At 39.4% G+C, this 18,054-nt stretch overlaps 1 protein-coding gene across 2 annotated transcripts in view; it reads right to left on the bottom strand.

Moving 5' to 3' along the window:
* SPAG6 (sperm associated antigen 6) overlaps window positions 1-18,054 on the bottom strand; it is a 110,477-nt gene that overhangs the window by 66,477 nt on the left and 25,946 nt on the right. For both annotated transcript variants that reach the window (XM_075211943.1, XM_075211944.1), the window contains one exon: window positions 9,048-9,214. In XM_075211943.1, the coding sequence (XP_075068044.1) occupies window positions 9,048-9,214 (167 nt within the window). The remainder of the gene's footprint in view (window positions 1-9,047; window positions 9,215-18,054) is intronic.

Here is an 18,054-nt window from a genome sequence, read left to right as displayed (position 1 = left end):
GTGAGCAACCAGACAGGGAGGGTGATCATGTGATCACACTGTAGCAAATCACTCTAATGGAGACCCCGCGAGCAAGGAGCCTCCCGATTGGTTCCCTGTACTTTACAGTGTAGGGAAATCTTTCCTGGGGAGCAAAGAATATGTGCAGTCCCCATGTTTTGTTTGTGGTTCTGACCTCTGCTTTGTCCTTGTATCCCTTTCTGGACTGCTGCCTGCCCTGACCTTTGTTTGAGCCTGTTTCTGTATAGCTGCCAACTGTGACCTATGTTTTGAACTTTGGAGGCTGCATGATTACTGTGCAGACATTACACCGAGCCTGTGTGAGTAGCTGCGTTTCCTATCTACAGTACTATAAAACTATATACGAGACAACAATGAAGCTTGTTCCAGGGTCGGTTCAGGGATAAGTCCCTACTACTACGTCCCTCAGACCTGGGAGTGAGCCAATAGAGAAAGGGGTCTGCTAAAGATAAAGGCCACAAATAGTCTGGTTTTAGGGCTTCCATTCCAGGAATTTCAACATCTGGACCCACAGTTAGGTACCAAACTACAAAAAAAAATCCACTTATGATGGCTTAGAGCTATGTTTCTAAAACCTGGTCTTCAGGACCCATAACAGTGCATGTTTTCCATATCTCCTGACTTTAGCACAGGTGAATTCATTACTGACTGACACATTAACAGATCCACAGGTGGTATAATGATTTCCCTTGTCATTTGGAAAAAATGCACTGAGGACTGGGTTTGAGAAACTCATTTAGAGATTGCAGGCAGCCATTTTGTGGGTTACACTAATATAGATGTAACTGCAGCCTGGTCAATAAAGTGCCTCAGTGATCTCACTGGTTACTAATGAATGGATAGTCTGCATTCTCTTGACAATAGACCTGTAATGTAGTTTTGAAAAATCTAACATCAATAGTACAGTGAGAAATTCTAATTGTAATGTAAGGTTACCAACACGCACATCATTCCTGATGAAATAAGCCATTAAACCATGCCCTTCACTAAGTGTGTGGTTCTAATACTTTTCAGAGCCAATCAGGATCCTTGAAAGCTGGAAACTTTTTCCAGTTGATGTCACAAAGTTTCTCATAAGCACTCTGAGTATTCTTATGTCAGTACATGGGATGTCCACTCTTTCCTTAAACCTCTATTTATAGCTAGGCAGAAGATGGCTAACAATATGCCGTTAACTATAATGATGTAATATGTGCCAATTAGTGATTTAAGATAATCGTAAAATAAAAATATCAATAAATCACAAAAATGCTGCTCTTTCAAGTGTCTGTCCACAACATTTGATCAAACTGATAAATTAAGAAAATAAAGGGAGAGAGCAAAATAAATTGTAGTAATTTATAGTACCATGCACTATACGTCAAGGATATGTGCACTTGATTGCACTGAAATCAAGCTTTTCAAATAGATACTGGAAGCTCTAGAATAGTAATACTTCAAACAATACAATATTAAAAGTTTAAAAATGAGCTTACCTCAAAAGATGCTGCTTTTAGTAGCAATCAGATCTCTTCCCTTAATTTACATGTATGCTACTAGAGTCCTGTGCACTCTGAGTTGTCCCTGGGTGAAGATTGTAAATTCATGCTACGATTACATGGTAGGCTAAATATGCAATATGCATTTTGTACAAAGTCGAAAAGCGTACGGTAGCATAACACATCACATTTTAATCTATCACTAATGAGGCATTTGAAATATTGCTATTTTAGAGATTCCGGTATCAGTTTGGAAAGCTTGATTTCAGTGGGACCAAATAAGTGCAAATATGTTTGAGGGATAGTCCTTGGTGCTATAAATTACTACACTATATTGCTCTCTCTTCATTTATCTGTGGATGTGTTTCTTTATATTTTGTCTGTTCTGATATCTGTACCTGTGTGAATGAGACAGGCCCATATGGATGAAAACGGTTGGCCTCCACTGAGTATAGGCAACAGGTACACTTTACCAAGCTTCAGTTCACAAATGTATGAGGCATGATAGCAGGTAAAGTGGATAGGGCAGTGTTGAGTGGGCCTGATGGATAACGCGGATTTTATTGTAGGTGCAAAAAATTGTACATAGACCCAGTTGCACAGATCAAGTGAACATTTATATACTGGTATAAGTACCCTAATGAGGGAGTTTAATTTACAAAAGATAATTTTTTTAAGACTGGTTATGTCTACAAAAAGGAAAATAAATTAAATGGCCTGAATTATACGTTAGATACAATCTATAAAACAGTGATGATAGAACGCACTTCAGATCGTATCTAATCGATAGACAGTACAGCTAACCGTAGAAAGGTCTAATGTTTAAAAGATACAAAAAAAAAAAAAACACAGACTTTTGATTGAAGACCTGTGAGTGTGCCCAATTTCTTCACACCCAGGCATGTCTCTCCTTACATGAGTGCTTTGTATAAGGAAATAATGTATATTATATAGAAGGCCAAGCAACCAGTAGATGCATTAAGGAGTATTGTAGACGTTGTACAACAGTCATAGATGAAATGATTGGCCACCAATGAACTTGAAGCATTTGGAGATTGACATTACAGTCTTTTGAATTCTCTATAATGTTTTAACTATAGAATGTAAGCTCTTACGGGCCTAAAAAAGGATCAGTGTAGTTGTTCAAAAATAAGAATAAAAATAAGCAGAATACAGATACCATAATGCAACAACAATAAAACATTTTTAATTCCATTAAATATTTATTATGGGTCTGATGAGTTGGGGCATAATTTACGCTCAAAAAAGCAGCCTCTAAAAATAGTGTATTTGTCCTATTGTGATACCCTTAGTAATTCTGGTCTTTTCAATGTGACTGGTTTGCAGGAATTGACTTCTGGCTAAGACTTCAGACAATGCCTATTGGCAATGATTTGGTAACGTTTTGAGGCAAAGACTTCTTGCAACGACTGATAGCAACGACTATTGACAAAGACTTCTGGTAATGATTTGGCAAAGACTTCTGGTTATGACCTTTGGCTTGACACACGAATTACACTTATCGGTAGGACTATTAGAAACTATGGATAAAGAAAGTGCTACGTATGTGACACGGGCCAGTTTAAAAAATGAAGGAGGAGACCTTAATAGATCACCAATCACGCTGCCCTCCATGGGGCTTTATTGAGAACATCAAGTTGGTACTTCAACCCCTTAAAATGCTCTAATCTCCATAGCTGAAGAGATGTTTGTCTGAGATCATTGGCAAAATGACATTCGAAAACATTATGTGCAGAATTGATAAGCTATAAATGGTGTGTTCAGTTATCAGTGGCTGTCTGCTGGGAACAAACGCATAATATTTAAATTTCTTTCTGCTGTGTTTTGGTATTAAGGAAGGACACTGCAAGCTAGTTCTCTGAGAATACCATATATATAGTGCTAAAGGCAATGACATAGGCAGAGAGGGTAGAAAGTGAATTCTCCTGTTATGGAATTATCCATAGCAGGGGCTCTAGAGAGATGTTGGAGTGTATCAGGCCACTGTATAAATCCAATGATATGAACAACAAAATGGCACACCCAAATTACTATTGGGGGAATTATATGATATCAGTATGAATGAGATATTAACCATGCTGGCTGATCAAGACAACGACATTCACCTCAAAGTTCTTGAATGTATCAGAAATTCTGCAAGGGCCTCAAGAGATCAGACTAGGAGGTTAACATGTGTATTTATAAAGACATTGCTGAAGAAAATGATAAATGAAACCCAGGAATTACTCCAAGTTCCTGAGAACTTTACTAGCTGTAGTACAGAAGAAAATAAAACCTGGCACAAATTCTATGAAATGCTCTATCGCATCCTAAAGGTACTTACATTATGATAACAAAGACATTAAACTAAAAGCAATTTTGTTTGGTGAACTAGTCCGCAGGCATAGCGTATATCTGTTAAACAACACTGCCTAACATTAATGGTAATGCTGCAAAGCTAGAACACAGAGATAGTATCAGCTGCAGCAGTCTGCCTGCTCCAGTGCATTCGTCACCTAGGCAGCAAGGTCAACGCACTGGATGGAGGCAGTAACTGGAGAGACGCCATCTTTATTGTCCTGGCCAGTAAATGGCTTATTGAAGCAATAAGAGGGCTGACCATATTCATGAACAACTGGGTACTTGTTAGAAAACATAACAGCTATTCCAGATTACATAGTTGACAACGCACTGACTGCAACATCGGTGTTCTCCCCAGAAAATTTTGCCCCGCCGGGTGGCATTAAGAAGTAGCCAGGTGGGGCAGTTGTAATTCTTTGCAATAAAGTTGAAAAATGTTGGAGGTTATGACCCACACCTGGCAGGACTGGTCAGACTGGTGGTCAGTGGTCTAACACACTGCTGGCTGTATTGCTCATAGTATCTGTTCTAATAGGAGAGCTGGGGGGCAAATAAAAACAGCTGGGTGGAGCAACGGGAAATAGGTGCTGGAGAGAACACTAAACATACGGAAAAATTGTGAAAATTGTGAATTGCGCGCAACCACCCACACCAAGATGTATACAAACCTGCTAGGAAAGCATCAAAGTACCTATCAAAGTGGTAGTGTCTGGAAGTTGCGACTGAGACAAAAGTGGAGAAAGACGATCTCTGGTGGACGCACAGGAAGGTGACTAAAGAGGAAAGTTCATAACTGCCAAGAAAGAGGTTGGAAAAGAAAAACAATGTGGAAAAGCAGATACCCCGAGCTTCTTAGATAAGATGGCAATTTGCACAAGACTATTAGTCCCAGAGTTGATTCTGGTTACAAAAATGCCTTTAAACGATAAGATTATGTCTTGTTGTATTGATTTTGCATTGAACCTAGATATTTTGTAGTTACCTCTGTATTTTACCTACATTGCTAGCGGGCAGCTTTCTACTTAAACTCTTCAGGCATGATGCACATTGGCGTATCTGCCTATTTTTACAGATAACAGAGCTTGCACAGGTCAGTATAGTAAAACGCGTAGGGTTATTCATGTTTATTTATGTAGGTATAAGCAGTTCATATGCTCTATTACTATGTTCTGTTCAAGTTGTGTGTGTGTGTGTGTAATCCAGAATAAAGCAGAACTAACCTCACATGATGCAAATGCACTTGTGTGAATGATCCTTTATAATTAATGCGGTGTATGTCTCATCTCCCATTTGCAAATAATGTCAGCAGCATGTTGGTGACTGATACAAAAGCAAAAGGCTACATAATTAGACTTTTCTGGAACAAACAGCTAGTACTATTTCCATAGCTTGTAAAGTGCAAATCTATATTATTCCTGTGTGATGTCTGGAAAACATTTATGCTTAATTTCCTTTGGAGACAAGATAAATAATAGTAAACAACTGTAAAGGAAGTAAAAGAACATGGAGGGTTTGGGGTCTGGTGTAAACATTCAAGAAAGAGCTTTTAAAACAATACATATCCTGACAGTCCAGGGGGTAAATGTATCAAGCTGAGAGTTTTCCGGCGGGTTTGAAAAGTGGAGATGTTGCCTATATCAACCAATCAGATTCTAGCTATCAATTTGTAGAATGCACTAAATAAATGATAGCTAGAATCTGACTGGTTTATCAAACCTGTCGGAAAACGCTCAGCTTGATACATTTACCCCCAGATTGTGCATGTGCAAAAGGAGTGTGAAAACACAAAATCAATGAACAGGTTAACTCAGGGAGGGAGCCACTACCTGTCGATGTGGAATTATTAATTTCCTTTATGCAAGGACGATGACGGTCATGATTCCGGATCACCTATGTGCCATCTAACCACACCAAGCTACAGAGAGTATACCTGGAGTTAACCAACAACGTATCACAGCTCTTTTCAGGAATAGTACATTTTCTACAAAATACAACCGTGTTTTCTGCTCATCAACTTGCCCACTGTAAGATAGCACAATCAAGAGACTACATAGGAGACTCTACAGGTTTCTGGACTTCCAACTCATAAATTGAATGTCGATTCTCTTCTTTCTTACACAAAACCTCTCTTAATGTTTATTCTTAAACTCTAATACCCTAAAGTAAATCACGAAACAGACAACTTTATAAGTTTGCCAAAATAGGCGACAGTTTATTGACTCAATTATAAAATGGTGATGGTGAAAGCAAGTTGCGAGTCAGCTAATAAGTAATAGCGAAACCAAACTGTGTACGGTCACAGGAACTACCACTGGTACCAGGACATAGTCCCTTACGATTGGCCGGTGCTCAATCTGGCATCATCGCGACTACTCTCTCTCTGGTCTCCCAATGATGTGCCCACACAAAGCAGGTCAAGGAATCCCCACAATAAGGGACCAAGTGTCAGGGTGCTTCAAAAGGGGCAGTGACATACGGTCAATCAGCGGTAGCACTGTATGAAGTAGTCACTGAGTGTAAGAGGCCTCCTCTGGAAGCAGGTGCAAGGCCTGATTAACCCGAGGTCTAATTGGGATACAGCCCAGGGGCCTCGGGCATCCAGGCGGCCCTTTACAGTGCTCAGCGGCATTATTGATCGGGCCGGGGGCACCCGCGGCCCAATCAATGCTGCTGAGGCTGTCACTGTAGTCCTTCCGCCGCGCTCAGTAATCTCCTTACTGAGGAGATCTCGTCAGGCTCACTCTCACGAGATCTCCTCAGTAAGGAGCATACAGCGCGCCGCGGAAGTATTACAGTGACAGGAGGAGAGCAGAAAAAGGTAAGTGCTTGGGGAAGGGCGGCTCACGGGGGAAGGAACAGGGGGGGGCCTCACGGGTGAATGGTGGCCCCATGAGTCCAGGGGCCTCCATTCCCATAATCCGGCCGAGGGGGGGGGGGGGGGGTTATGTTTAACATAGTATATATGAATGCAGGGAGTAGGGGATTTGTGCAACAAAAAAAAGAGACCCAACAACCACTGGGGGAAGAATATATGGACCTGAGACGGCACCTACCGCATGTATACTATTGGCTGGAGAGTTAGCAGACTTAACCCCTAATGGGCAAGTGAATGACTCGTTAATAAACATATGCGTTTAGGCTCGTTTGGCTTAGTGGTTATCAGACTCATTATTTACCTAATATTATCCAACTTTTGTACTAACCATATTCAGTGGAGGGCTTAGTGGGGAAATACAGGTAAATGACTCATAGTATTGCACCACCATGCAACATTTACATTAAAGGTTATTTTACATAACTGTGGGGTATGCGATAAACAGAGAAATAGATTGGTCGGCTATTTAGGTAATGGGTTTTGTTGCTGAGGGAGATGATCTACAGCTGCCAGAATCTCAATACAATCTCAGCGTTTTCTGTTGGTGCATCTACGTGTGGCAGAATGCCCAGCAAGATGTAATAATCCTGATCTTTTTGTTATATGAAATAAAAAAAAAACAATTTAGGGGATATAAAAATAGGTCCTTTTCAGTGACCTAAAAAGCTTTTAGCTTCTCCAGTACAAAGACAAATGTAATCGCAATAGCATTTTCAGAAACAAAAGGGGCAATAGTAAATATAGACATTATGTAATATATTTAGGAGGGAGAACGCAGATGATGAGATGCACCCTGTAAGGATAGTGTATTTTAATGTATTTAGCTTAGGTAGTTCTGTTTTCACGCATTAAACTTTTCAACAACCCTTTTACTTGTTTCAAATAGGTGTTTTAAATAAACAACCAGCTGCTTTTTCTAGATTAAGTATCTCTATTATCTACCAGACTGTCATTTAGCTTCCATTCATCAATGTACACATGAATTATTTATGCAATACACAAGACTTCAGTGCTGCACTACAATGGAAGCATTTCCAGCACAGAAGCCTAGAAAAGGGGAGGTGGAAGGTAACCCCGGGGTGGATTGAAGCGCACCAGGGGTGGCTTTAGGAGGCCAATGAGATGCGGGCTAAGAACTGCAATATTTATTAAAACAAAATTGCTATTACCCAGTTGTGTTTTGTATGCAGCACCTTTGACGACCATGAGACTGAGCAGATATAGATAAAGCTGACGACTAGAACAGGTAAAGTGGATGGGGCAATGTTGAGTGGGATTACCAGATAACACTGATTTTATAGTATGTGCATAAAATTGTACATAGACCCAGTTGCAATGACCAAGGGCCATGCATCTACCTGTCTGTAGGTACCCTATGACGTAGATTAGTTTAAAAAGGGAGACATGTGTTCATGATGTATACTGGGCTGACCTTGGATTGAGAGAATCTTAAGTACATGTTCAGTAAAAGATAAATATTTTTTAAAAACAATCTATTTCTACACAAAGCAAATACAATGACATGGTCTGAATTGTACAGTAGATATCATTTATAAAACAATGACAATATCTAAGAGAATACGGCTAACCAAAGCCTCTGTTTTTCCTTACACGACTGATAGACAGATGCGTGGGGTTGTGTGTGTGTGTGTGTGTAAATAAATATATATATATATATATATATATATATATATATATATATATATTACACACACACACACACACACACACACACACACACACACACACACACACACTGTAGATGCGTTAAGGAGCATTGGAGAAGTTGTACAACAGTCAAAGCAGTCACAGATAGAATGATTGGCCACCAATGCACTTGAAGCATTTGGAAGAGGTAAACATTACTGTCTTATGAGTTCTCCATAACTATGTTTTAATGCTGGAATGTAAGCTCTCCCAGACAGAACCCTCCCTACCCAAAGTCTAATTTCTGTCCTTCTAGTACGACCCTGAACCTTCTGCTGTTTTTTCACTCACACACCTGGAATTTCTACCGGTATCAGTGCTAGCTTATGACTATTCATGTATATGTTATTATGCTTAATTGTATTCATGTATCACTTACTATGTTTATTTGATTTGTGTGTCTTATTATGTTTATTCTACTCATGTATCTATTACATGTATTCTACTCATGTATCTTATTGCGTGTATTCTATTCACCTATGTCATATCTGTAAGATGATTGTCTGGCGCTAAAGAATGTCTGGCGCCCTATAAATAAACGATGGTGATGAATTTGATGTCACAATGGAAGAATGTCTATAAAACACCATAAAGTATTTACTTACATTCTGCTCGGCCAGAGAATACACAAGCTGTGGAAGAATGTCTCCTTTAACAACTGCTTCTGCCAGATCATCATTATAATTGGCGAGCCTCCCGAGAGCCAAAGCAGAGGTCTGCTGGATAGTTGGGACAACATCCAAGAGAAGGGGCCGCAGCAGAGACATAACGCCTAAGTAACGGAAGAAAATTATAAAGACAAAAAAATTATACTCTGGAGAGGGACAATACACCTTCCTCAATGAAAGAAACGTTTCTTAAGCAATCACCAAATTTATTCCAAATTAAGCGATCTGTATCTAACACTTCATGAACTTAAACAGTGCTTGCAACAATGTATTTCTACAGAATTATGCATGGATATGTATATTGATGGTTATTCACACTACTATAAGCATACTGACCTTTATCATAAGGACGGATCGGCAATTAATCTAAATATCCATAACTGCGTGTAATCCATTAAGAACAATTCAGATATAATTGTTGGTAACCAAATAAAGCCTACCAAGAATTACATAATCCATTTGAAACAGCAGTGCGAAAATAATAAATCCCTCTCGAAAAACGCCCCACAATCCCCCTACATTAATTTTCACACTTTGCAACTGCCCAAAAGCTGGATTAAATTAGTCCCTTTTGCTACATCAATGTTAAATTCCCTTGTTTCCATTTTGCTCCTAGATTTCACCGATACACAAATCTGTCAATGTTTTATTTTAAATAATGCACCATGTTACATAAACGTAGAGTGTGAGCACAACAGAGAACATCTGTGGCTGGTTAAGTGTGGGATACAATTTACAGGCTTGATGTAGTGCAGTCAGGTTCCAGTGACAGAAACACTGTTAACTCAACTTCACCATGGATATCAAGCCCGTAAGATACTCTTTCCCAGAACCGGACTAAAATAAATATATAAATTATTATTTTTTCCAAAGTTTGTAGAGAAATGACTGGTTGCTGTTCATATGTCATGCAAAAATCAATGTTAGCATAAGCAGTATATATTTACTTGCCTTGGTTCTATCCAACAATCCTCCTATACAGTTAACCTAGCAAGTGTACATTGCCTTCAATGATAATTATGCCTTCTATCATGAGATAGTGTTTACCTTCGGCAAATGGCACCTAAAAAGTGTTACATTTAACCCTCTCTCACTCATTTCATGACGATGTCATTACAATGACTACACAATTTAGTTGTGAGGTTCTGCATAATAAGTAGCTTTTTAATGTCATGTTCTAGGAGTATATATTCTGTCTAGCTTGTACCTAGGTGGCCAAGATTTGCGTATCCAAAAATAATCGATTACACCGCAATTAAATCACTTCCCCTTTCTGACGGACGTCAATTGCTGTTCAGTGAAAAAGAACAAAAACAAAAATATGTTGTATGACCCTTAAAAAGGGATTGATTTATCGATCTGTCCAGAATCCGAGCACATGAAATCGCCTGTGCTGGACTCTTTAAAATGACGGTTTCAATACTGTGATGCAGCAACTGCCACATAGCTGAAAGGAACAGCTGCCTCCTTAGAGCCAGCAGCTTCTCTCCTCCTTGCAGCTCAATAGATCAACTTCCCTTGTAAACTGTTACAATGTGCACAGTCGGCTGAAACAGCTTACAAGGAAAGCAGAGCAGGGCTGTAACAAACTGCTCCTATTGTAGGCCTCTCTTGCCTGTGTACGGCATCACAAACCTGTGTGGATTAGTATGTGCATTCATTGCTGGAACAACATAAACAAACACTGCTTTAAAGCTTGGGCTAAAGGTTCAATTATTCTGAATGTAGATAAATACTGCAAGCCCAAAATCTTACAAGGTAATGATTTATACAGATGGTAATTTATAAACAAAACAAATTAAATCGGTTATAGTCTTAGATAACCCCACAAACATAACAGGGGCCATTACATCAATGTCCTTATGACAACCAAAATGCATGCTAGATTCTTGTTGCCATGATGCCATAGATGGATATTGGCATCATTTTGTGGGTGAAGGATTAAGTATTTCAGTTAGTCTTGTAATTCATTAGTTTTGTACTTTAAAAAGTTAAGCAGCAAAACAGTACAACATAAAACTAAAAACACATACAGTATATAAACAACCATTAAGATTCTTTCTCCATCTGTGTATTAAGCTATTTTGGTATAGATGCGAAATTATATATACACAATGGTACATAAATGATGTGTGGAGACCTTCAGCAGAGGTCTGGTCCGGTCAAATATCCAGGGGTAACACGTACGGTACCAGTGTCAGTAAATTAAACAAAAACCTTATCCAGATTCTTTAAACAACATGCCAGTACTACCACATGATAAAGGAGCTTGTCCACCCTCTACAACTATAACAAACAGGTGAGTAGTTACAGCAAACTGTAGTCTTGGGTGGTGCTAATATTTATTGAAAATGTTATATTTAAAATGCAAGTAAGATGCATTAAAGGCCAAACCCCAAAACTGACATATTCAAAAATTAACCATGAAGGCAAAATACATTTTTTAGTGTAGAACTGATTATCCGCTACAGCTGTGTTAACAAGTAAATCCTTACCTCCCCACTCTATTAGACAGTTGAAGGCCCTTCCATATATAGGACTATAATGGGATCTGATGCAGGCAAAAAGCTGAAACTACAGTCATTTTAATTGTAGCGGCATAACTGGCCCCGCCTTGTGTATGAAACTACCAATCAACGCAGTGCATTCCTGTTGAGCAAGTCTTTAAGCCTATTAGTCACACTCTATTAACTTCGAGAAAAACCTTTCTCCTATGCTGCAAAGGAGTGAAACAGAGCATGGTGGACATATTAAGTTAAGTTTAAAAGCTTCTGTTATTTCAGGTACTGTACATCAGTCATCTCAGTAATACACAGCCTTTGCTATATAAGTGACAAATATGGACTTGCTTTGTAAAGACAAGAACAGTAAGCATGACATGATGGAGATTGACCACAGAGACAGTACGGACATGACATGCTTAGATTCAATTATTCAGCAGCAGTGTCCATGGAAAAATTATTTTAAAAAGTATTTGCAGAAGGTGGCAGAGGCTTTCTAGTTATTCACCTCTATAACATTGCTAACCATTTAGCTGCGGCGTGGTTTTCACAGTCCAAGATGGATACACTTGGAATCTTCCTGCTGCAAGGTGTCATTTATGGACTCAGCATTGAGCATTTCTGCGGGTGGCAGATCTCCTACAATAAGATCTCAACCGATAACTTTTTACCCGTCAGATCTGGGACCGCTCTGTCCCCCACTCCATAACGCCTCTCTGTGTCAACCCTGGCAGAATAAAGTTATCAGGATGGTCGGAGATCTACTTGGTTCTGGCCAATGCATAACACCGAGGGAGAAATAGGACTTCCCGTCTGATAGCTCTTTCGCTTAACTACTGATGAGACACTATGTTGAATCCCTATCTAAGCCTGCTGTAACCAGAGAGCTAACATCATTGGAGTCTCTTTTCATTCAAAATCCTCTTCACAAGGGTATTATTTCCATTCTATACAACCTTCTCACCACCTCTAAACAGACTATCACTCCTACACATGAACTTAAGTGGAAGGCTGATTTGGGTAGGCCACCAGATGAGGACACCTGGACAACAATTAGAGAAAGGATCTCAAAGACCTCTATTTCCTCCCTTGTGAAAGAAAAGGCTTATAAAATATATTTGATTCACACTAGATTGAGAACAGTATAAAGAACCACCTCTAACCTGTGTTGGAGGGGCTGTGGGGAGTGGGGTTTCTTCCTTCATATCTAGTGGTCCTGCCCAAAAATCACTCTTTGGTTCCTGGCGTCCATGGAAAAAAATATCTGCATATTTGAATAATAAATCCCACAAATTTTCCCAAATCTGGTGTGATTAGTTTTTCTGTAATAGCCCTTCTGCTTCCAATATTTCCAATGTTCATTCCCTGATGATTAAAAACCTCTTCTTATAAATTCATCCAGTAGATGATCTGAACATTAGACAATATCGATTTTGGTCCCCCCACAAATAGCCCATGGGCTGCCGGGCCCATGCTAGGTCTCAGTTATTCGTCCCCCCCCATCCCCACCCCTACCTTTCAAAATATTAAAATGTCACACTCCTGCTCATCTCATAGAAATATCGGTTTATTCATGCCTTAATTTGGATAGTTGCTCAATTCCTTAAACTGCATATTTGTACCATTTATGGTTGTTATATTTAATTTGTCTACCTTGACCGTGGTCAATCACTTTGGCCTTCAAGGCTGTTACTTCACTTGTGTATACTGTGTGATGGTTATTACAAATAAAGTTACAGCTACAGAAGTCACATAACATCCAACAAGTAAAATAAAATATTACATAATTATCACCAACTATTTACATCAGACAGATGCAAAGGGGAAATACAAATAGGGTAAGTAATATCAGTAGGGTCACTTGTAAGAAACATTAGAAATAATTGGGTCTGTCTATCACCACTAAGTATGGCTATTGAAATTTACAAACATTGGTACAAAATTATAAAAACACTACTAGAAACCCATCAGGTACTAATCTGGAATGATAGGATTACATAGTATGTAAATATACTTCAATCAGTATCATAAAAATCTCTGTCTGAATTTATTGGTCAATTTAATTTTCCTCCTCAGGAGAAATTCTACTGAAAAGCCCAAAAAAGTATAACAAATTACCATTCCCAGTCACTGAATATACAGTGCCTATATAGAATCATCATACCAGTCACAATCAGGGCCTGATTAGCCACAAGGCTGACCAGGCTGCAGCCTGGGGCACTGGGTCGGGGGGGGGGGTGCTTTTTTTTTTTTGTGGCCAATTCAGCCAGTTTTATTAAAGTGGATATTAATTACCACAATAGGCAACATGCACTTTCATTGTTCTTAAATACAAAAATGCAGCTTACATAAAAGGACAAGGGGACTGTTACTTGTTAATTATCATTGACAATTGTATGTAAACAGCCCAAAAACACCACCTGTCCCTCCATGAGATCCGATTTAGATATCCTTTTTCTAAATAGATGGAATTTAATATACTATAAGTGAATTAGACTGCATTCGTGTTCCCTGTTCCCCTTTGTTCAAATATGTGTATCCCATGTAGGAAAATACAACTCAAACCAAAAACAAAACTGGCGGATAATTACCTGTAGAGCATAAAAGCAAAAGACTTGTCCAGAACCAGAAGAAGAAGGAGTTTCAGTTGGTATAAAAAGTGAAGGATAGTTATGGTTGACATCAGTTGTTTTCAGAACTATATAGTGACTGGCTCATGTGGGCAGCACAGTGGCCTAGTGGTTAGCACTTCTGCCTCACAGCACTGGGGTCATGAGTTCGATTCCCAACCATGGTCTTATCTGTGTGGCGTTTGTATGTTCTCGTTGTGTTGGCGTGGGTTTCCACCGGGTGCTCCGGTTTCCTAGCGCCACTAATTCCGCAGCGCTGTACAGAGAACTCGCTCACATCAGTCCCTGCCTCCTTGGGACTTACAGTCTAAATTCCCTAACACACACACACAGACTAGGGTCAATTTGTTAGCAGCCAATTAACCTACCAGTATGTTTTTGGAGCGTGGGAGGAAACCGGAGCACCCAGAGGAAACCCACGCAAATACGGGGAGAACATACAAACTCCTCACATATAAGGCCATGGTCGGGAATCAAACTCATGACCCCAGTGCTGTGAGGCAGAAGTGCTAACCACTTTTTCCCCCCCTTGTGTGGACAGCTGGTCCCATATCTGTATAGCATAAGGACTTTGGCACGAATAAACCTAATTCTTACTAATAGCCTGATATTAAAGATACATACGGTAGAGATACGTTATCATCATGTTACTCATATGACAAAGAGCATTGTCAGGCTTCAGTGATGGATTACAAAAACATATTCTATCTTACTATGCACTATGGGCCTAAGGGGTGCAAATGAGTTTATAATTTTTTTGCACATAAGATAAACACTGGATGTTTTTTCTTGCATTAGGGGGCACTTTTAAGTGCTCAACAGCAGTATTGATCGGTCGGGGGCGCCCCCGGCGCGATCAATGGTGCTGAGCACTTTTACTGCGGTCCTTCCCCAGCACGCTGTAGTCTCCTTACTGAGATCTCGTGAGTCTCACCCTCACGAGACCACCTCAGTAAAGAGCGTACAGCGCACTGGGGAAGGGCTGCATTGCCAGGAGAAGGAGGTAAGTGCCTTTGGGGGTGGGGGCGGGGCAGCTCGGCTCACTGGGGGGGGGGGCCTCACGGGGGAATGGAAGCCCCCTTAGCCCAGGGGCCTCAATTCCCTTAATCCGGCCCTCATCAGACCCGGTATATCTTGCTGTACACAGTGGAATACATACATGTATTCCAGCAGTCACTGCACCCAATATTGCTGTTCTAGCACTTAATGTTATGTATAAAGAGCATTTTTAATATGTATTGCAAAATTTTCCAGATGCGAGACTTCACAACTGGAATCCAGAGTAACATCAGTCCTGTCACACAGCGCAGCCACTGGCCCCAGCAATAGAAGATTCAATTGGAGAGTTTCAGCACTCACAGCCAGTACTAATTACTAGTAGCATGTGTTCTAGATCAAACAAGAAGTGTAGACAGATGTCTGCAGTTCAATCTGTGCGTTCAGCTAAGCAATCCATACTGTCCAGCTCTTCGCCTGCCTTGCAGCCATTTTCAGCAATTTCTACATTTGTAGATGTACGCTTAAAAAAAAAAAAAAAAAAAGGGAAAAATAAATTATCTCTTCACGAAGGACTGAAATATTATACAGGCTGGGAGTGCATTAAGATTATAAAAAATGGAGGGCTCATCTCAGTACTTAATCTGCATAAGGTAATATTATTTAAATTAGAAAATTATACTGTAATTTAACACTCTGCAACTGGTATAATGTAGGACATTATAAAGGCAAACAATACTTAGTTTGAAAGCATTGTTTTACATTACACATTTGCCACTTTGTCCCACTAATGTCCAGTCCTCTGGCTGCATGAAGATTTTGTCCCGATGTGGCCTGGGGTCTCAAACTCCTTTAAAGGAAATGTCCTTTTATGGACTTCTTGTTGACCCCAAATGAAATCCGTTTGTCATCCACCAACATCAGTGGTGCAAAATGTTATTTGCAATGGGGATTGCAAAATTGCCAACATGAATTAGATCATAACAGTACAGCCTGGATGTACACAGAGGACTGAACATCGACACTCATCCAAACAAATAACACATACAGGTACCATTAGATACAGAGCTAGAGGGTGTATCTAACAAATATAAGATTAGCAGGGATTTCTATTGGTTAAAATTGCCCCTTTGGCTGTATTAAATATAGTTACGGAAAAACCTTCAGAAAAGGTGGATATTACCTTTAAGTTAAAGAGCAGTGCTTGCTATTTTGACATTTTTCATAATGGCTTTGGCCAAATAGGTTACTGATATATTGGAATTTATGGGAGTTATTTCATTCTAGCTAAGCAGACTAATCATTACATAAGTCTGCAGACAGTTATGTAAAGAAATAAACCAATTTTAGAGAAAAGTATATGCATATCAATTGTTTTGTTTAATTTTAATGATAGATTATAACTTAAAACAAATCTTAAAGCAGCAATCCTATGAAAAAATGAAATGTGTTTTTAACATAAATCACCGTGGCAGGCTATAAGAAGAATGTTTAACATTTCTCCTTGGTTTGTTTCATCAGGCTGCTATTAATGGTTTATAAATCTGCCCAGCATCATGTGACTACAATGGCAACCAGTTACATTGCACATGATGTAGTGAGCAGGAAAGGCTTTGGAAGGCCCTACTGTGTGAGTCTACATTTTTTTGAGCAACCTCTGGAGAGATTTTGAAAAGAAAATTATGATTTGTAGAAAGTAAGCTAAGAAAATTTAATTTTATTTATGCTTAAAAAAAAAAAGAAAGTACTTAACTTGTTATTTAAAGAAAGAATGAGATTGCAGCTTTAAAAGACACAATTAAAAAATGTATTCTCTTAAAATTCCATCCACTTGTTGTAATGATGCATAATTGTACACACCTCTAAACGAATACGATGTAGAAGCACCTTTTGCTTTTATTATAGCAGTGAGTCTTTCTGAGTAAGTTTCTAGCAACTTTGCACACCTAGGGGTACATTTATCAAGCTGCGGATTTGAAAAAGTGGAGATGTTGCCCATAGCAACCAGATTCTAGCTGTCATTTTGAGGAATGTACTAAATAACTAGAATCTGATTGGTTGCTATAGGCAACATCTCCACTTTTTCAAACTCGCAGCTTGATAAATTTACCCCCTAGACTTTGCAATTCTATCTCACTCTTGCCTGCAAATATAATTCAAGGTCTATCAGATTGTGCTGGGATCTCCTGTGCACAGCCCTCTTTAGGTAACTCTGACTGGGCCATTTAAAGTCTTTGCTCTTCCATTTATGAAGCCAATCCTTGGTGGACTTGGATATTTGCTTTGGATCAATATAATTTTGGAAGATGAAATTTATTTTCACCTTTCTGACAGAGATCGGCAGGTTTTGTGCCAAAATATCTTGATGATATTTGGAGTATTCATTATGCTCTTTATCCCGACTAGAACCCTTGTACCAGCTGAAGAGAAATATCCCGAAAACCTAATGCTGCCACCAGCAAGCTGTACAGTAGGTACGGTGTTCTTGGGTGATGAGATGCATTGTCTTTTCGTCAAACATATCTTTCAGAATTAAGGACAAAAAGTTGAACCATAAGACCCTACATGACATTTTTACATATGGTTTGGGGAATTACATTTTGCCAAAAACACAAACATTGAAACAGGTCTGGGTTCTCTTTTTTGGGAGAAATGGATTCAGTCTTGTGCGACATGTGCAGAACACGGGAGTTGCTGTCAAGTGCAGGGAATGAACAGCCCATGCCAGATATTCCGGTAGCGCCTTTCATATTGCTGTAGGCCACTTGATAGCCTCTATGACGAGTAAGAAATGCTCCTGTTGTGCCTGGGTTTCTC

Source organism: Mixophyes fleayi, chromosome 5 (assembly GCF_038048845.1).
Source record: "Mixophyes fleayi isolate aMixFle1 chromosome 5, aMixFle1.hap1, whole genome shotgun sequence".
Lineage (NCBI taxonomy): Eukaryota > Metazoa > Chordata > Amphibia > Anura > Limnodynastidae > Mixophyes > Mixophyes fleayi.
This window is presented reverse-complemented; position numbering and strand designations above follow the sequence as displayed.